Genomic DNA, 21,463 nt, shown 5'->3' with positions numbered 1-21,463 from the left:
GATCGGAGGTGACAACCTTTATCATAGCTGATCTAGAGAGAAAGAAAAAAGCAGAGTTGGTCGCCTGCCTCAGATGAAACTATGACGTGTTCGCCTGGGCGACACATGAATTGTCTCACATTTCTCCGAGCGTGGCTCAACATAAGCTACATGTCCAACCAGGCTCCCAGCCAGTTAAACAGAAGAAGAGAGACTTCATCTCGGAGTAGAATTTGATTATCTAGGCGGAGATAGAAAAATTACTGGAGGTCGGCCATATACGGGAACTCCAATTCCCGAGTTAGCTCACTAACGTGGTACTAGTCTCCAAGCCAGGCAATAAATGGTGAGTCTGCAACGACTTCCGCAACCTAAATATGGCATGTTCGAAGGACTTCTATCCGTTGCCTCGAATAGACCAAATGGGGACTCCACAGCAGACTACGAATTAATATGTATGCTCGATGCATACCAAGGCTACCACTAAGTGCCGCTTGCCTGAGAATATGAAGAAAAGATCAGTTTCATCACAGCCGACGAAACCTATTGCTACAACGTCATGCCGTTCGGACTAAAGAACGTTGGAGCAACCTACCAAAGGTTGATGAATAAAGTATTCCGTAGGCAGATCGGCCGAAACATGGAGGTCTATGTCGATGACATATTAATAAAATCCCTCTGGCCGCTCTGTGTAGACGTTGAGGAGACACGCCAAACTTTGAGAACCTATGGAATAAAGTTGAATCCCAGTAAGTGTCTGTTCGATGCAAGGAGCGGTCGTTTTCTCAGGTATATCGTGGTTGAGCGGGGGATCAAGGCAAATCCGAGTAAAGTAAAAGCCCTACAAGACACGCCTCCGCCTCACAATTTGAAGGAGACCCAACGACTGACCGGATAGATCACTACACTTTCAAGGTTCATCTCTAAGACGTCCGATCGGAGTCTGCCATTCTTCAAAGTACTACACCGAGCTACAATCTTCCAATGGGATGCAGAATGTGATCGGGTGTTGGAAGAACTCAAGGAGTATCTTAATTCCTTGCCTGTGCTAGCTAAGCCAAATGCTGGAGAGCCTCTTTTGATCTATTTGTCATCCGCCGAGCATGCGGTCGGATAGACATTGGTCAAGGAGAATGGCCATGAATAGCAGCCTGTGTATTTTTTAAGCTATATATTGAAAGATGTTGAATCTCGCTACACTGGTCTGGAAAAGTTAGCTTATGCTCTGGTGCTTGTCGCTCGGAGACTCCGTCCATACTTTCTTGCTCACCCGATCATTGTCATAACCAACTGTACCCTGGGAAAAGTCCTCCTCAACCCAGAAACGTCTGGGCGGCTAATCAAATGGACAACCAAACTAAGTAAGTTTGATATCCAATATCAACCTGGAATGGCGATCCAAGCTCAGACCTTGGCTGATTTTGTTATAGAGGTCCAGAACGCCTAGCCGACAACAACTTGGAGAATATATGTCGATGGTTCATCCACTCGACAAGGCAGCAATGTCAGCATTTTGCTCATTTCATCATAAGAAGATCGGATGCAACTTTCCATTAGGTTGGATTATCAGGTCATCAACAACAAAACTGAGTATGAAGCCTTGATAGCTGACTTACAGGCAGCACGACATGTCGAAGCCACAAAAGTCCTCATTCACTTAAATTCTCAGTTGGTCGCCCAACAACTATCAGGGACATTCGAGATTAGCAGCTCCCGACTCAAGTTATATGCAGAAGCCTTCGAGAAGTTAAAAGCAAATTTTCAAGAGGTCACTATACAGAAGATCCCCTGATCAGACAATCAAGCGGCTGATGAGCTGGCTAAGTTAGCTAGTTCATTATTACCAGTCATGATCAGCCAGCCGATCGAACAGGTCTCGCTGGTGGTGCACATCGATCGAATGGAAGGAGTGGTCTGCTTGAGCGACTGGAGGACGCCACTGATCGAATTCCTCTGATCGGGTATCACACCGGCCGACCGAGAGGTAGCACGGCTATTAAAGAAGAGGGTCGGACGGTTCACCTTGGTCGGAGATCAGCTGTATAAAAGAACTTTCTCCAGACCTTTACTTAAGTGTATTGGACCAGAGGACGTAGAGTATATCTTACAAGAAGTACACCAAGACTCCTACGAAAGTCATCCGGGCGGCCGTTCGCTGGCTCGAAAGATCCTCCTGGTCGGATATTTTTGGCCAACTCTCCAAAAGGATGCCGCTCGGACAATAGCTACCTGTATGTCCTGCCAAAGGTATCATAACATCCCACATCGACCAACCAAGGAGATGAAAGCATCCACAGTGTCTTGCCCGTTCGACCTGTTGGGATGTATACTATAAGCCTAGCTTTTGTATGAACATCTGTTTTGAAATATTTTGAAATGAGAATCACTTTGGTCAAATGTTTGCATTTTATATTTATATATATATCAATGCAGTTGTCCATTTAATTTATATTATAGATAACATGGTGTGTGGTGCCATACAAAAGATCATGTTATCGGTTCCTTATAAATTATAAATAGTAGCTCACAACCAAGATGGATTTAGACAAACCATTGGAACGATTGTAGTGTAATTCGATATTAGTTTGTCTTGACTATAAAATTACACTAGTACACTATGTGTGTATTGAGCAGGACCATTTGAGGTTGTTCGATTTGTACTAACTACATAAAAGAACATAACCTCTGTTATTATGGATGTGCGTCCTCTTAATCTCTATATAATAACAAGCACGTATACTTAGTATTTATTTTTTTAACTTATCAATGGGTGAGATTTATTCGTTAAATCAATAGGCCCGATGAGTTGGGAAATAGTACTATTTATATGGTGTGTTGTTGATTATAGAAGGAATCTGTGTCCTAATTATTTAGACTGATGATGTCCCCTTGAGGAGCTCATAAGGATTATCATGTAAACCCTACAGGTGGGTATGATAATAAAGTTGAGTGGTACTACTCTTGGAATCAGATGTTAATTAATTGAGTTGTCAGTAACTCATGTAATTAACGGATATACGATATCTTAAACACGGGGAGATTAACACACTTATGATAAGAAAGATCCCATATTGTAATATGACATTGATGCAGTAGTTCAATAATAACTCTTTAGTTGTATGAGTTATTATTGATGGACTTGAGTTGGATGTTCGGGCCGAACACAAGAAGCTCAAGTCCATCAGGAGGCCTAAACCAATTCCTCCTCTAGGTCCTTGTTGTAGCCTCTATATAAAACCTCGCATCCACCCATCCGGTTTGAGTTTTTGTTTTTGGTTTTTCTCCACTTCCTCCTAGGGTTGGCACCACCCTATCTTCTCCTAGGGTCGGCGCCACCCTCTCTTCTTCTAGTGTTACCGCCACCCCTCCTCCTCCTTGCCAAGGGCCGGTGTCCCCTTCCTCCTTGCTAAGGGTCGACGACCATTGGAGAAGAAGAAGAGGAGGAGGAGAAGGAAGAAGATAAGAAGGTGCTTCATCCTAGAGCTTCTCTTGGTGGTCGGAGATTTGGAAACAAAGAGTGGAAGGGTGGTTTTTGTCTTGGTAGATATTCGCCCACACGACGTCCAAGAAAAGGAGAGGAATTAGACCTGACCACGGTTCAGAACCGACGGTTCGGAATCGCCGGTTCAACGGTTCCAAGCAGGTCGACCCTTAACCTTAACTGCCCAAAACGGTTACGGTTCACGGTTCAGAACCGCCGGTTCACGGTTCGGTTCACGGTTCGTCACGGTTCGGTTCACGGTTCGTCACGGTTCAAGATTAATATGTTAAAAAAAATAAAAATTAAAAATTAAACATTAAACATTAAAAATTAGAAATTAAAATTTATTAAAAAAAAGGGCTTGCACTTATTAAGTTGCCTACGTATCCCTTTAGGGGAATCAAAGCCCACGTAGTTCTTTTACATTTTTATCCTTTTACATTTTCATTCACTTCCATTTCCTGTTCCTGTCGTATTTGTTCCTTCAGTATCAAAATCTTCAACTTCGTCATCTGAAAGTTGCATTCCTTGGATTCTTTTCTCCGCTCTGGTCCAATCGTCCAGTAATGCTTGGGCTTCCAATGAGTCGGGAGACAAAGTTGATCGTCGTTCATCTAATATGTTGCCGCCGGCACTAAACGTCTGCTCCACAGCAACAGTTGACACTGGACAAGCTAAAATTTCTTTTGCGATCACGGAGATAACGGGAAAGCTTTGAGCCTTCTGTGACCACCACTTTAAGATATCGAAGTTTTCGCTATCTGCTTCATTAAAATCAAAAGAAGTCGTAAAATAATTCTCGTGGAACTTGAGGATCCCCGTGGACGTTTTGTCCGTTCTTTTAATAAGAGTTGTGCTTTTGTAAGTTTTAAATTACTACTAGTAGTTTGTTGAATTTCAGAAATATTAGTTTGTGTTCCATATTTTACATAATATTGATTATAAATATCATATAAATAAATTCTAACATTATATATAATATTAGCTGGATTAGGGGAAGAAGAATCTTTAATTGGAATTAAAGCATCATAATATAAAGTTAACATTTCTTGTAAAACTTCTAATTTAAATCTAGGATCTAAAGCAAATGCAATTAAATAAATTTTAGGAATTAAATAAAAATATTTTTCCCATTTAGTTTTCATAGCTAAGATGCACGGAGATAAAGATTCATTATTAATATGTTCATTTAAAACTAATACTATATTAGAAAAATATTCTAAAACTAATTGAGCAGTGGGATAATAAACACCGGAAAGTTGTTCGATTGCATCATTAAATACTTTTAAAATTTCACAAATACTACTACAAATATTCCATTGTTGTGAAAATAAATATATATCAGTATTCGTGTTTTGTGCAAAAAATGAACATAATAATTCTTTATATTGAAATGAATCTTGTAATAATTGGTATGTTGAATTCCAACGTGTTGGTACATCACGTGGAAATTTTTTAGGTCTCATTCCATTAATTTTACAAAACCTACCCCATTGTTTCATTATAGATGGATGAGACCATAAATAAGAAATTGCAATTCTAATTGGTTTAATATAACTTTCTAAAATTTTTAAACCATCTTGAACACATAAATTTAAAACATGGCATACACAACGAATATGAAAAAATAAACCTCCAATAATAGGTTGACAAACAAATTTTAGATCATCTATACAAGCGGTATTAGAACTAGCATTATCTAATGATATTGAAAATATTTTATGAGTTAAACCATATTCTTCTAAAATTAAACATAATAATTGTGCGATATTATGAGCATTATGTGATTCATCAAAAACTCTATAAGCTAATAATCTTTTTTGGAGGTTCCAAGAATTATCGATCCAATGGCAAGTCACACTCATATACGAATGTGTTTGCCAATGATAACTCCAAATATCGGAACATAAAAATACTTTATTATCTAATTTACTAAATTCATCAATTAAATTCTTTTTTCCTTGTTTTACTAATTTTTTAATTGTACGAGTAAGTGTAGTCCTAGGAACACGTTTAGCACATGGATTAAGAGATTCTTTACAAAAATCTTCAAATGTGCATTTAGATCCAAAACTAAAAGAAAGATGTTCTACCGAAACAAATTTCGCTAATGATTCTTTTAATTTATTATCCGAATATAAAAATAAATCGGAATCGGTACTACCGCTAGTTGAAGAAAATCTTGATAATTGTGTTTGAGAACGGTCGAGTCCATATTCCGTCGGGTGCTTCGTTTCTACATGTCGTTTCAACGACCCATAGCCGCCGCCGACTTGGAATTTGTAGGAAGCATTGCAGTGTTACATTTTGCACGCATTTCTCCCGACGGAAGAGTGATCTTCTCAAAATGTTTAGTAAAAATAGAAGACTTTAGAGGAGGAAGTTCCCGAACCTTAGAAGTAATTGCATCGGTACTTCCTTGTGTGTCGGGTGTCGGATTCGGAAGATGCTCGATCTCATCATCGGTGGATTGAATGTTGGGGTCCTCCTCCCGCGGATTCATTATTTGCTTTCCCTTCAGAGCTCGAGATGATGCACCTCTGCGGCCTCCTTCCATTGTAATTGAAAATTGAAAACGAAAGCGTGTAGAGATTAGAGAATACGAAAATGAGATTAAGAGTAGAGAAGATGTGTGTGAAAAATGATGAAATAAACTCTCTATTTATAGAGTTTTGATAGTAACGGACACTAAATCATAGCATTGATCAAAAAACGGTCAAATGATCCTAACCGTTGAAAAAAAATACACGTTCAAGGTAGCCACCCATGGAGCACTCGTGAGTTTTGATAGTAACGTTCACTCAAGATAATCTAAAATATCATCGGGCAGCGACTTAATCAGCTTGTCCTGGCTAATGATCTTGCTTGTCAAAGCGATTGGGAGGTAGCCACCTTCCTTCAGTTGATTAAAAGTCTCGTCGATAGCAAGGTCGAATAGACGGAGTGCTCGATCAGCGACCTTATCATTAAAAGCATCCAAGTGGATGTAAGCCTGCTTCATGAGGTCGAACCTGCTTGACTCGGCTCCTTGGTAAGTCTCTAAGGCCACTCGGGAAGCTTTCAGCTCTTCCTTCAACTTGGCCGGCTCTTCATCTTTTTCAGTGAGCTGGGTCTTCGCTGCAGTCTGGTCAGCAGATCGTCCATCCCACTCGACCTTCAATGTGGCCTCACCTCCTTTAGGTTTTGGGCCAACACCCGGGACTCCTTATTTTTGATCTCCAAGTCCTCGATGGCACAGAGTTTTTTAGTGTTGGCCAAATTGAGCTTGGACTCAAAGGAGATGACCTGTTTAACAAACTAAGCCAAATTGATCGGCTTGCTCGGCGCCTTTGCTCTTCTCCACCTCCAGCTACTCAAAGCTCTTATTCAGATCGGCTCTTAGTTGAACCATCTCAGCACTCATCTGCTCCAACTGCGCCTGGGAAGCAGATGATTGGTCGCTTGGGACTCGCAGCTGCTTGACTTTCTGCTCTAAAAATGTGAGTCTTTGGCACATAACCAGGCTCTCTACCCAATACTGTGAGGAAATAATAAACCTTTTAAGGTTGAGCAGCGACAAAAAGTAACTTGTAAAATACTTACCCGAGAGGACATCTTGGTATGACTGTCGGCAAGCACCCTTAGAGGAATAACTGTCGCATGGGCTTGGGCGTCGGCCCATTTCTGTACTAGCGATCCCTGGATGATTATTTGGTGCCCCGGGGCTTGAGATTTAACGCTGTTAGAGTCGTACCACTCGTTCATGGGCAAATGAATGACCGTCGTTATGCGGCACTGGCCACTCGGGGTGGACAGGGCTGAGGTTGCTCTGCCAGTCGACCTAGATGTTGACGCCGGCCGGATGCTGGACTTTCGAATGTTCGGAGATGGAGGAGGTATGAAAGCGACCAACGACACACAGATTATCCCTTGCGATTGTACGGATAAAGACGACGTCCGATCGGATGAACGGGAGGTATGTGGGACGGTTGTCGCGAGCTCGGGTGCAGGGGTGGAGGTCTCACCCTGCTCGGATGAGAGATGTGGATTGGTCTTGGTCAGCCTTTGTGTTGCGGAGCCAGTAGATCGAGCGACAATCTTCGCGCAGCGCCTCTTTCGGATTACTAATAGCTCCCCAGAAGAAACCGATTCGAAGGCATCGGCGATTGGAATAACCGGAAGATGCTCGAGCAAGGGATCCACTACGACATTCACTTCACCACCAACTGTACATGGCTGGCTACTCCGTCGCTCCCTTGGGTTGGGGCTCCTATGCTCTCTCCGAGTGGATCCTCATGAGAGCTGATCGACTGCAAACCGCGGCTCTTCAACTCAGCCACGGCCGCAACATTGATCTCTACGTCCGCAAGTTTGGATTTTTCGACCAGGCGTGCGCGCAACATGACTTGAGCTGCAAAAGAAAAAGAGAAATCAATTAGATTCAAAAATTAGACTAAGAAGGAGTATACCTAGGCTGAATGAAAACCTTGTGCGGATCAGACTCAAGCCAAATACGTAGAGAACACCCTCCAGCAGTAGCTTGTGGATATCATATTTCTAACCAGCCAAGATGGAAGCCGTCTGAAGGTAGTTTGATCGGCCCTTGTACTTGCCGAGCGATGGTGGATTCGCAACCTCTAGCTTCCAGCTGTCGGAAAATCGGGCCGATCGAGGAATTTGACAAAAAAAAATAGTATTCCTTTCAATATTTATTAAAGGACGTCATCTTATCGAAAAAGACCAAGTCCACTCGGGCTTGGAATAGGAAAGTCCCTAGCTAGGACAGTTTTAGATAATAGAAGTAGTGAAAGAGCCGGGCAGACAGAGGAATGTCGTGCAAATGAAAAAGGACTACAACATCGCACAACAATCGAAAAGAGTTGGGCACAAGCTGATGGAGAGAAATACGAAAGTATTTGCAAACTGCAGAGAAGAAGGGGTGGACAGGGAACCACAGACTGGTGGTAAATTGGTCCCTAAAAGGCATACAAAACCTGGAGGCGGCTCGTTCGAGCGGTCAAAAGTCGAGGGAAGACTGATTTGATAATCGGAGGTAATTTCAAAGAAGACTCTCAAACTCTCTGCATCACCTCCGTCGAACCTAGACTTAATGGACGTATATCAGAGGCCAGGGGCGGAGATAGGAGGTTGAGATGAGCTTGCCATCGGAAATAAAAGTCGACGGGAAACAACGAAGAAATTTGACTGAAAAGGAGGACGCTAAGAACAATGAACGGATTCGATTGAGAGGAGACGATGGCTTACTAGGGAGATCATTGAGATTGTAGGAAAAGGTGAAGAACGCAGTGTCGAGGAGATGCTCACCGACGAAGACGAAGACGCAAAGTAAGGAAGATGGCGAAGCATGCGAGGTTTATAAACCTCGCAATCGATCAACCTCAGCCGTGTGATCCAAGGTTACAAAATCTAGAAACAAATCCAACCGTTGATTTTGAAAAGGCGCACGTCTCGTCAAAAGTGGATGTCCGCCTGTCATATCGAGGGTGCGGTGACAGTAAGGGACACGCGTCCTACGGTCACCGGATAACATTTAATGAACTTAATTAAAAGGGTATGACCGCGTACTCAGACATAATTAGCAAGGATTTGCATAGTCTTCAAGAAATTTGGATGACGTCAGTCGTAAACGGACTCGCCTTAGGAAACACATAACGGAAGACAATTTGCCAAGTGTTGTTGTTCATCTTCCCGATCGGCGCAAGGAACTAACCACAGGACTGAACCCGACAACGACAAAATGCAGTTGAGCGACGTTGGCTTGTGGGCCAACCAGTGATTACATATTGAGCACAGTCCAATCGGACACTATAGCATTCGGGTCGAATGGGCTTCAGAGTCGCCAACAACACCTTGTCCAGTCAGTCGGACTTGCAGCTTCCATCGACTAGACTTGAAGGGGAGGCTTGTGATGCAGCGATAAGGAAGAGCCTACCTGACACAAGTCAATTGCCACAATGTAGGTCAAAGTCAAGGCGGTCAACACCAAGGCTTAAGCAAGGCTCAGATACACCCGATCGGGAAGCAGTTTATCGGATGATCGTTGGGATCCTTGTTCGATCGGTCATCTGAGTGAACAAGTATAGTTAACCTGGTCAGCAGGATAGTAAGCTAAGCAGGTCGGGAGCCCGAGTCGAGCGGGCCACTCGTCTAGCTCGAAGAATGACGTTGGCATTATACACATAATGAATCGATAAAATGATAAAAGAGGAAAAGATGAATAATTAATAAAGGAAAGATAAAACCAAATAAAACACTTCATTTATCATTAAATGAGAAGAAACAAGATAAAGATATTCTCTGTCGGTAATCAATATCATTAAATAGGAGAAATGGATGGTCACCAGAAAAGATATAAAAAGAACATGCTAGATATGAAGAAAGATAAGAAAAATCTTTATCCTTAGTACTCTCACGTTTTTTCCTCTCCTGCTTCTAACTTGAGCGTCAAAGGGTCAACGTCAGGGACCCCTTCCCTGATTTGATTTTATTTTGCAAATATACACAATGTCTTCATTCAGTCAACGAAACTGTCACATCTCCGACTTTCCAGCTTCACGCCTTCAGACAAATCAAAATATAAATAAAAACTACTATAATTTTAGTATTTGTACAACGAATAGAATAAGCCATTCATATGAAATCAAGAATAAACACTTGAACAAAAGGTTAAACAAGTAATACTAATAATGAAGCCATTCTTACTTTGTTTAACTGCATTCCATTGCATTGTACCAAACTTAGAATGAGATGATAATGACACGCAAACTTTTACCCTATTTCATTATCATTACAAAGATATATCACATTAGGATTTGTTGATATGGATGTGACGACAGATTTTAACATCAATTGGCACATGTGAAGTTTTTCAATGGGTATTTTATCACGTAAAACTGATTTACTCTGTTGAACAAAAAAGACAACCCCCTCAAATGACAACATGGCTGAACTCTTCTCCTACTCATCCCCACAAACAAGAATTGTAGATCTTTTGGGAAGAAAGCAACATTCGAAAACCATATAAAAGTATTGATCACATTCACATGCTCCGACCACTTTGATGGTTAAATAACCACATCCCTTCTCTTCTTCATATTCGGTTCAGGAGTCCCCTTTCTCATCATCGCTACAAACTCATCATAATTGATGTTACCGTCCTGTGCATCGTAAGAGAAAATAAAAGAAGTTACATTCGTAATTTTAATCATTTCTAAGTATGAACAACTAATTTCCTTCAACTTCATGTGCTGTTTTTACTTACATTGTCAACATCAGCTTCGTCGATGACACACTTGATTTCTGCTTCATCATACATTCCTTTTTCTTTCAAAGCTTGCTCGAGTTCTTCTCTCGTAATATAGCTAAAAAAAAGTAAACATACAACAATTAGATTATAAAAAGGTTGGATGCACGTTAAGAAACATATTGTTGCACTAACTTACCCACTGTTATCTTTATCAAAGTATTGGAATGCTGTGTAAAGATGCTCTTCTCTGTCCATTCTGTTCATATGCACTGTTGCTGTTATGAACTCCTCGTAGTCAATCGTTCCGTTGCCATCTGCATCAGCCTGCAACACACCAAAGGTTTAGCATAAATGACGTTTCCTTGAAGACAAATTAATTGACATTTGAGTCCCCTGTAAAGCTCACAGCTTCCATTAATTGCTTGACTTCATATTCAGACAACTTTGTTCCTTGCTTAGCAAGACCTTGTTTGAGTTCTTCAAAAGTGATAGTTCCACTATTATCAGAGTCCATACTCTTGAACATTTCCTTTAAACCTTGTATCTCCTCTTCAGATAAGCAACCGGCTATCACCTGCAAGTGATGTAATAGAAATTCATGAAAAGGTAAAAGTTATGCCAATTTTAAAGCGATTCTAGCTAGCAACTCTGTGGACCTTAAGTTAATACAATGTGTTAACTGTAGGGTTACCCTTAAAGCAGCCTTCTTAAACTGGTTCATTGCTCTGAATTGTTTCAGTCTGTTGATAACAGCATTATCAAGTGGCGTGTCAGGTGCTTCTCCGTCTTCTTTGATCCAAGGATGATCTGCATTGCAAGTTCATGATCCGTTAAGACAGTCCAAAAATAAATATGCTCATTCCTTGAGAAAGGAAAGAATAACATCAATATAAATGAGAGAAGAAATCATACTGAGGACTTCAACTGCTGTTAGCCTCTGCTTGGGATCCAAGTTCAACATCTTCCTGACAAGATCCTTAGCACTAGGTGAAATCTTAGGCCATGGATCACTTGTGAAATCAATCTGCCCCCTTAGAATAGCATTGAAGATCCCTTGTTCAGATTCTGTCGGAACAAATATTGGCATTATCTTTTGTTTTCTCAAGGGGAAAAAATTGTAAATTGTTAAATGAAGGAAGAAATACCAGCCCAAAAAGGTGGGACGCCACAGAGGAAAATGTAGAGCATCACTCCTATGCTCCAAATATCAGCTTCTGGTCCATACCTTCGCTTGAGGACTTCAGGTGCTATGTAATATGCACTGCCGACAATGTCTTTGAACACCTCTCCTGTTCAGGAAATAAAAGTCAGATCAGCTCCTTCACGTGTGATCTACAATGTATGAAGAAGGCCTACATGCCAATCGGGGGATATGAATACAACATTCAAACTTTGTGTCTTAAGATTTATCGACAAATTCGTAAGATTAGTATGTAAACAAAAAAGACACCCTTTTGTGCAACTTCGAGAGATCAAGCATCAAGGGCCTGCAAGTTTTTGGCGTGAAGGTGGCCTGACAGTCCTATCCAGAGATCACGCTTGAAGGGGTCTACATGCCGGCCCTATTGTGATAAAATACTAAAAGAGGACAAAGAGGCCGGAAATGGAATGGAACCTTGCTTGAAGAAGACGGAGAGACCGAAATCGGTGGCCTTGAGCGGCGCGTCCTCGTCCTTGCTGAGCAAGAGGAAGTTCTCCGGCTTGAGGTCCCTGTGGATGACCCCCATGGAATGGAAGGTATGCACGATCTGGACGATGACCCTCAGAAGCGACGCCGCTGCCCGCTCGGTGTAGTGCCCCTTGGCGATGATGCGATCGAAGAGCTCGCCTCCGGAGCAGAGTTCCATGACGAGGTGCACCGATTGCTTGTCCTCGTAGGCGCCCTTGAGCTCAACGATGTTGGGCTGGCCGGATAGGTGATACATGATCTGCACCTCCCTCCTCACGTCCTCGATGTCCTCCTTGTTGGTCAGCTTCCGCTTGGCGATGGTCTTGCAGGCTAGCCTCTCTCCGGTGGCCTTGTGGGTGCAGAGGTGGGTGACGCCGAACTGACCGCGACCGAGCTCCTTGCCGAGGGAGTAGGTGGTGCGGACGTCCTCCATGGGGCGGCCGAGCACGGGGCCGATCGGGGCGGCGGGCTTCGCCTGGGGAATGGCGGGGGGCTTCTGGATGGCGGAGGCGACCTCGGATTCGGAGTCCGCGGTGGCAGCGACGACCTCGGGGGCGGCCTGGTCGGCCGGCTCCTTGGTGAAGCAATTGCCCATGAGGAGGGTGGTGGCCCGCCTCGGCTACAGGGGTGGGAGAAGATGAGGCATGGCGGAGGGAAAGAGAGGGAGAGGGAGGATTTTGATGGGAGAAGAGGCGCCATGGATGGGATTGGAAGAGAGGTGAGTTGGAGCAGAGGCGGGGAGAGATTGACGGGAACCAACTCTACAAAAAGCAAGGGACTGGGATTGGTCTTCTTCTTCGTTGCTTGCTGAGGTGGCACCACAGGGATACTCGACTCGAGTCCGAATCCAATACGACTTTTTATTACATTCTCGAACGCCCGTGTCCAGTGACACGAGCCATGTCGTGCAATCATTTTCAGTCCCTATGAAGGGGATCCATCGGTCCAGGGGTTTTAGGATGTGGGGATAAGGAAGAGGATTTTTTCCCCTTAGAGAAATCTCAGAGTCTATCACCTTCATTATACTCTAAAATACTGGCAATCCTCTTGATAAGTATTTTTTTTTCTCTATCTCATGTTGAATTGTAAAAATATTTTATATTATATTTTTGATTTGTAAATTCTTCTCAATGGAGTCGATGATTCGATTCTAGGAGTATGAAGTAGTTATAATATAATGTGATATATAAATTATGTATTTGAATATTTTCTTGTGCTATAATATGGTTATTTGTATGTTCTATGTGTGTTATGTCTTGTATGTGTTTGACGAAATGTATGTGAGGTCACTCATGTAGATGTAGAGTTTTGTTCACTACGTAGAGAAGGTGTTTTGGATTATATAAATGGAGAACTCAATGGCAAAGAGTATCCTTACTTTCTACGTCATCCTCTTGAAACAGAAGGTAATTAATTCCCTACAAGGGAAGTTAATTATAGTTTGCGAGTGTTCCCCATATTAACATTAAGAAGTAATTTATGTAATCTAGTGATTGTATGACCGACAAGCTCTTAGTAACAAAGGGTAACCCTTTAACCAGACTTTCTGGATTACTTTTTCTACTTAATATCATTAATCTGCTATTAAAAAGTACGTTAGATAACTCTAGAAATTGTATGACTGGGGGGTCTAGGGTAACCCTTTAACTAGACTTTCTAAAGTTTCTTCTTTACTTAATGATGTTAGAAAGTAAACTCTCCAGAATGATCTTCATAGGATTATGCTGAACTTTAGTTAGAAACCCTACAAGAATATAAGCATGGAGTCAGTTGGATGATCAATATATAGGGACATTAACTAGCATCCTAATGATCCTAGATTTATCCCAAACTAAACTTCACTTTCTCCCTCCGTTCACTTGCACTCACACTCTTTCCCTTTAACTTCTCTCTCTATTGACTACTATCTCTCTCTCTCCCTTTCATTCTCCCTCTCTTCTCTTAATTCCTAGTTTCCAAGCGCTTGTGAACCTATCTCCAAACATCTAGATAATTCAATGTGTGAAATCAACTAGTACTCGTGTAATTGATATCTTTTATTACTTGATGATGTCTCTGTACACTTGTGTATTTGCCACCACATGACCCTCGCACCTCCTTTGGAGGCACCCTAGATCGACTGAGGTGCCTCTTGTTGGGAGATTGTTGGCTGGCTAGAAGAAGAGTTGAATAGACGGTACCTCAAACTTTCGCTTCTCTACAAATTGTTAGTTGTGCAAGCGGAAATAAAACTAACTAATGAAAGCAACAAGGAAAGAGCACAAACTCTAACACGTTTCCTTTTACGTGGTTTAGAGATTGCTTGCTCCTACTCCACAGCTTGTCCTTGAGGTGGACGAACCCTTTATCGTCACCGGCTAGAGCTTTCTCCTTCTCGGTGGAGTAAATCTTGTTGGGTTCGGAGCGCAGCGAAAGACATATAATTAATCATGAATCTTTCGTGGTACATATAGTTTTGCACAAAATTATATAAAACATACCTCGAGACCTCGATAGGTGTGAATAATATCACGGACAAATAAGATAGATAAGAGTCCCACGTGTGACTCCTCTAGTAGTATCCACGCGCACTAGATCACAAACTTGACACGATCCATTAGGTGCGAGCCACTTGGATCGACAAAGTCTTGGAAGCACTACCGATCTCTTTCGGTGGAAGACGAAGTTGACGAAGGAGAAACGGAGAGAATGAAATCCTTACCTTGAATCTTTCCGAGGATGACTATTTATAGCTTCCAAGGAATACGAAGAGTTAAGCTTTCAATTAATTCATCATTTATGATCTTCATTAATAAGAAAGATGAAGAGTTATAGGCTCCATAAATTCTTCATTTATAACATTCATTATGATAACTCTTCAAATTCTTCATTAATTATCATTATGATGACTCTTCGAATTCTCCATTAATCATCATGATTATGGCTATTCGAATTCTCTCTTCTTTATATCAAATAAATCCATATTTGATCTTGATCTCGACTAGCTTCTGATACCATTGTTCATGTCTACGTGCTATGCGTGCGACCCTCTAGGTTTTATACACGAAGGCAGTGTAGATCCATACACAGACTAAGGTAACCGTCTAGCAACAGTTTTTAGCCACCCAACGCGATAAAATTAATATCAGTCATAAACTGTAAACCATTATGAACCGATTACTGTGTAATTCAATCTCTTCATCTAAAGCCTACATCCCAATTAATTCGATACATTATGCATCATTACCAAATTAATTGTTTTACTTGATTTCCAAGATATAATAGACTTCTCTTGAATGATAAATCATTCCTCGCATGGCCATGGATTTTGAGTCACGAATATCTCTATCAAGCGGCCAGGATGTTAACTCCTAATCCAAGAGAGCGATGAATCCTCTATTGACTCAACACTATTCTCTCTACGTTTTGTCATACACCCAACTACCGTATTAATCACAATCCGATTAAAGACTGCTTTTAACGGCGTCAAAGCATATAACTCCACGCATAGAATAAATGAAGGTCTCAAGTCAAAAGATTAGTTACACTCGTTCATAAGAGGAATAACCAATGATGCTTAATATGTGGTCTCCTCTTGAGCGGGTCGTGTCCAGTGTACCTCTAAACTCAAGGTACCCCCAAGTACAACTTGGATATCCATCCCTCCGGTCTATCTCGACCTAGTCATACTCAACGTTGATCTAGATATCCATGTCCCCTCTAGATATCTATCCGATCAAGGACTATTTTCAGATTAATATACCCATTAATCTGTGGGAGTTTATCATTAATCATATACGTACAGAAAAGTAAATAATTAATGATAAATTTTTGCCTTTATTAAATAATTATCCACAAAATACATAAGGAGTGTCTTGGCACATAAGTGCACACACTAACAATCTCCCACTTGCACTATTGCCAAACACTACGGACTCTCAGTCCTAGGCTTCTCACATGGGTCTCATGTTTTTGTAGAGGTAAGGCCTTTGTGAATGGGTCTACGATATTCTCGCTGATATCTACTCTGCTAACCAACACATTACCCCTTTGAACAATCTCCCTAAGGAGGTGATACTTCCTTAGTACATGCTTGGATCGTTGGTGAGACCTTGGCTCCTTTGCCTGCGCTATGGCCGCATTATTATCACAGTATAACACAACTGGATCAACAATGCTAGGAACCACTTCAAGCTCCGCTATGAAGTTCTTGATCCACACAGCTTCCTTTGCTATCTCTGAAGTTGCTATGTACTCGGACTCAGTTGTTGAATCTGCAACTGTCTCCTGCTTGGAACTCCTCCAGCAAACAGCTGCACCATTCAGACAAAACACATATCCTTGTTGCGACTTCAGATCATCTCGATCTGTTTGAAAACTTGCGTCAGTATATCCTCTGACGACTAATTCCTCGTCTCCTCCAAAAATTAAAAACATGTTCTTTATTCTTCTAAGATACTTGAGGATAGTCTTTACCGCAGTCCAATGACCCTCTCCAGGATCTGACTGATATCTACTCGTCATGCTTAATGCATACGAGACATCTGGTCGAGTGAATATCATAGCATACATTATGGACCCTATAGCCGAAGCATAAGGTATCTTGTCCATTCTACTTCTTTCCTCATGTGTTCCTGGACACATAGCTTTGGAAAGATGCACACCATGTGACACTGGTAAATATCCTCTTTTGGAGTCTTGCATACCAAATCTATTCAACATTTTATCAATGTATACATCTTGACTCAACCCTAGTAGCCTGCTTTGTCTATCTCGGTATATTCTAATACCTAAGACATAGGTTGCATCTCCAAGATCTTTCATTGAAAAACACTCTCCCAACCAAGTCTTGGTAGATTTTAGGCTAGGGATGTCATTGCCTATAAGAAGTATGTCATCAACATACAACACTAGGAACGTAATCTTGCTCCCACTAACCTTCTTGTAAACGCAAGGTTCTTCTGGATTCTTGACAAAAGAAAAATCTTTAATGGCTTCGTCAAATCGCAGATTCCAACTCCGAGATGCTTGCTTTAGTCCATAAATAGACTTCTTGAGCTTACATACTTTATTGGCGTTCTCAAATTTTATAAAACCGGGAGGTTGTACCATATATACTTCCTCCTGTAACCTTCCATTTAGGAAAGCAGTTTTAACATCCATTTGTCAAATCTCGTAGTCCTTGTAAGCTGCTATAGCTAGCAAAATTCTAATGGACTTAAGCATTGCAACAGGCGAAAATGTTTCATCATAGTCAATTCCATGACGTTGATTGAAACCCTTTGCCACAAGCCTAGCTTTATAGGTACTTATGTTCCTATCCATGTCAATCTTTTTCTTGAAGATCCATTTGCACCCTATGGGTTTTACCCCAATTAGCACATCAACCAACTCTCAAACTTGGTTGGTGTACATGGAGTCCATTTCAGATTTCATGGCTTCCATCCATTTCTTAGAATCATTTGAAGCAACTGCTTCCTCGTAAGTCAACGGTTCATCATCTTCGATGAGTAGCACTTCCTCATCTTGGGTTACCAGCCAACCATATCTGTTTGGCTCTCGGTGAATTCTTGTAGACTTACGTTGATCTCGCGTTTCTTGAGCAGTCCCGGATGAAGGAGACACTTATGCTTGTGGCACTGTCTCATTGTCCAACTGTTCATCTTCCAACCTGTTTGTAGAGTCTATAATTTCTTCAAGACTTACTTTACTCCCACTATTTTCTTTAGAAATAAATTCTTTTCCAAGAAAGTAGCATACCGAGCAACAATAACTTTGTGCTCATTTGGGAGATAAAAATAATATCCCATTGTAGCTTTGGGATAACCTACAAACATACATTTTATGGATCTTGCTGCAAGCTTATTAGAATTTTCATTCTTCACATAAGCATCACAACCCCATATCTTTAGATAAGACAAATTTGGTTTCTTTCCAAACCATAACTCATAAGGAGTCTTATCTATTGTCTTGGTAGGAACTCGGTTAAGTGTGTATGCTGTTGTTTCTAAGGCATAACCCCAAAATGACATTAGAAGACTTGCATGACTCATCATTGATCTAACCATATCCATGAGTGTGCGATTTCTCCTTTCCGAAACATCATTCCACTCTGGCGTCCTAGGAGGTGTAAGTTGGGAAATTATCCCACACTCTTTTAGGTAATCAATGAACTCTTGGCTTAGATACTCGCCACCTCGATCACTCCGAAGGGCCTTAATCTTCTTACCAAGTTGATTTTCTACCTCATTCTTGAACTCCTTAAACTTGTCTAGAGTTTCAGACTTATGTCTCATTAAGTAGACATATCCATATCTACTTAAATCGTCAATAAAAGTCACGAAGTAGGTATACGCTCCTCTAGCCTGAACTTGCAATGGTCCACAAACATCACTATGTATGAGTTTTAGTGGTTCCTTTGCCCGTTCACCTATCTTGGTGAATGGCTTCTTGGTCATTTTTCCTTGTAAACACGCTTCGTATGTATCTATGGGCTTTAATTCAAAAGAGTCCAAATACCCATTATTGAGTAGTCTAGCGATGCGTTTCTGGGTTATATGACCAAGTCTACAGTGCCAGAGGTATGTTAAGTTTGAGTCATGTAATTTCTATTTCTTACTTTCAATACAATAGATCGGTTCATCTAAGTTAAGAACATAAAGACCATTATTCAATGAACCATTCCCATAGAATATATTATTCAAATAAAAGGAACATAACTTGTCATTGAATTGAAATACAAATCCCTTGGTGTCTAAACTTGACACCGAAATGATATTCTTTGAGAAACTAGGAACAAAATAATAATTTTCTAAGTTCAAAACAAGTCCGCTAGGCAAATTTATTGAATATGTTCCTACAGCTAACGCAGCAACTCTCGCTCCATTAGCTACTCGTAGGTCCATTTCGCCCTTGGACAACCGTCTGCAGTCACTTAGACCCTGCATGTTCGCACAAATGTGAGAACTACTTCCAGAATCTATGACCCATGATGAAGAAACAGAAAGATTGCACTCTATCATAAAAATACCTGAAGCATCCGCTCCACTGGCCTTCTTCTTCATGAAAATATAGCAGTTTTTCTTCCAGTGACCTTTCTTGCCACAATGGAAGCACATGGTCTCCTTCTCATCGGATTGGGGTACCTGCATCCCTTTCTTAAGCTTCTTTTGAGCTTGATATTTAGGATTCTTCACTGCATTAGCCTTAGGATTAAACTTCCCAGTGCCAGAGCGCTTGTTGGTCTTTCTGACCATCATTGCATGTAGTGAAGGATTTACCTTCATATCCTTCTCAGTGGTTTTCAACATTACCATCAGATCAGTCAAACTCTTGTCCATGCTGTTCATGTTGAAATTCAACACAAACTGAGAAAATGATGGAGGTAATGACGACAAGATTAGGTCAACAGCCAAGTCTTGGTCCAACTTGGAACCTAAGCTCTCGAGCCTCTCTATGTACCCGATCATCCTGAGTACATGAGACCCAACTTGGTTTCCTTCCTCCAGCATGGTACGAAATAGTGCTCGAGAGGTTTCATACCTCTCTACTCTCGTACTCTCTTGGAAGAGCTCACGCAAGTGTTGATCAATCTCCCTAGCACTCATGTTCTCATGCTGTCTCTGCAACTCGGGAGACATAGAAGACAGTATGATGCATTGCACATCCAGTGCATCTTCCATATATTGTGAATAATATGACCGATCTTCTTCTGAAGCATCGGGTGTAGGCTCTTTCAGTGGTTCGTCTTCTAGCACATAAACTTTTCTCTCATGTCTTAAGACGATTTTCAGTTTCCTATACCAATCTAGGTAGTTGGAATCGAGGAGGATATTCTCTTTCTCGAGAATGCTTCGTAGTGATAAGGTACTTGTGTTTGTCATCTAAAATTTAAAGCAGAGTTTTAGTATTTGTGGAATTATTTAATAAAGGTCTTTTATAACTCCTATTATTTTATTCAAGTCCAATAGCCCTCACTATCAGAATCGGGAATTAGTTAGTAACAATTCCTAATAGGACCGAAACCCTGAATCATATAAAATGCACACAGCTGAGCTGTACCTACATGCTACATTCATCAAGTAGGCCTTAACTTGCCAATCACAAATCTATGTGACTTTCGGTATATTCTTGTTGAGCCTTATATTCTCAACACTTGCCCCTCAAATCAGTTAACCTTAGCTGAGCTAAACAAGTCAACGAATTTGAGTTAAGTCAACCCACTAATAATCATGATAAATTATAGATGTTTTGACACGAGCCCACAGTTGAGCTGTACCGACTTATGTAAAAACTCTAACTATCATCATAGTTATTAGCGGAGGGCATTTAACAAATCTTGACTTTAATATATTTAAGGGATTTTATAATTATTAAAAATGTCTCACCATAATTAACTTCTTGTGCATTTGCACAATCTCATTATGAGATTTATCTCCATTAATCCTCTTAGTCTTTTAAGACAAATAGGTCTCGGAGATGTTAACATGTTAATCTACTTATGCCATAAGGAATTTATATCTAAATTGCAACACGTATTACTTTACAGGTTTTAGACAAAATTCATTTCTATCATGAAATGTTACGGCATATAATTTGCAATAAAGAAATTAAGATTTCTTTGAAATCTCTTGAAACACTGATTCTTCAAATAAATTTTGAAGAATCGGCTTCGTACTATATGATCCAACCATGAACCTCGCTCTGATACCACTGTTGGGTTCGGAGCACAGCGGAAGACATATAATTAATCATGGATCTTTCGTGGTACATATAGTTTTGCACAAAATTATATAAAACATACCTCGAGACCTCGATAGGTGTGAATAATATCACAGACAAATAAGATAGATAAGAGTCCCACGTGTGACTCCTCTAGCGGTATCCACGCGCACTAGATCACAAACTTGACACGATCCATTAGGTGCGAGCCACTTGGATCGACAAAGTCTTGGAAGCACTACCGATCTCTTCCGGTGGAAGACGAAGTTGACGAAGGAGAAACGGAGAGAATGAAATCCTTACCTTGAATCTTTCCGAGGATGACTATTTATAGCTTCCAAGGAATATGAAGAGTTAAGCTTTCAATTAATTCATCATTTATGATCTT

The 21,463-nt window shown here is 41.0% G+C and overlaps 1 protein-coding gene across 1 annotated transcript; it reads right to left on the bottom strand.

The window, feature by feature from the left end:
- Positions 1-10,197: 10,197 nt before the first annotated feature.
- On the bottom strand, positions 10,198-13,150 carry LOC122017437 (calcium-dependent protein kinase 2-like). Its single transcript, XM_042575059.1, has 8 exons — positions 12,322-13,150; positions 11,852-11,995; positions 11,619-11,771; positions 11,398-11,513; positions 11,113-11,280; positions 10,903-11,030; positions 10,722-10,821; positions 10,198-10,617 (listed from the first exon to the last, which is right to left on the bottom strand). The coding sequence occupies exons 1-8, from the start codon at positions 12,968-12,970 to the stop codon at positions 10,525-10,527; spliced, it is 1,551 nt and encodes a 516-aa protein (XP_042430993.1). The 5' UTR covers positions 12,971-13,150; the 3' UTR covers positions 10,198-10,524.
- Between the last annotated feature and the right edge of the window lie 8,313 nt (positions 13,151-21,463).

This window comes from Zingiber officinale, chromosome 8B (assembly GCF_018446385.1).
Source record: "Zingiber officinale cultivar Zhangliang chromosome 8B, Zo_v1.1, whole genome shotgun sequence".
Taxonomy (NCBI): domain Eukaryota; kingdom Viridiplantae; phylum Streptophyta; class Magnoliopsida; order Zingiberales; family Zingiberaceae; genus Zingiber; species Zingiber officinale.
This window is presented reverse-complemented; position numbering and strand designations above follow the sequence as displayed.

Bases quoted from the DNA above. Each gene is read 5' to 3' on its own strand.
- LOC122017437 (XM_042575059.1), bottom strand. From the start codon at position 12,970: ATGGGCAATTGCTTCACCAAGGAGCCGGCCGACCAGGCCGCCCCCGAG. The intron at 11,031-11,112 runs GTGAGCTTTACA...GGTGTGTTGCAG, and splicing joins TCAAGCAATTAATGGAAGCT to GCTGATGCAGATGGCAACGG. The intron at 10,618-10,721 runs GTAAGTAAAAAC...TACGATGCACAG, and splicing joins ACGAAGCTGATGTTGACAAT to GACGGTAACATCAATTATGA.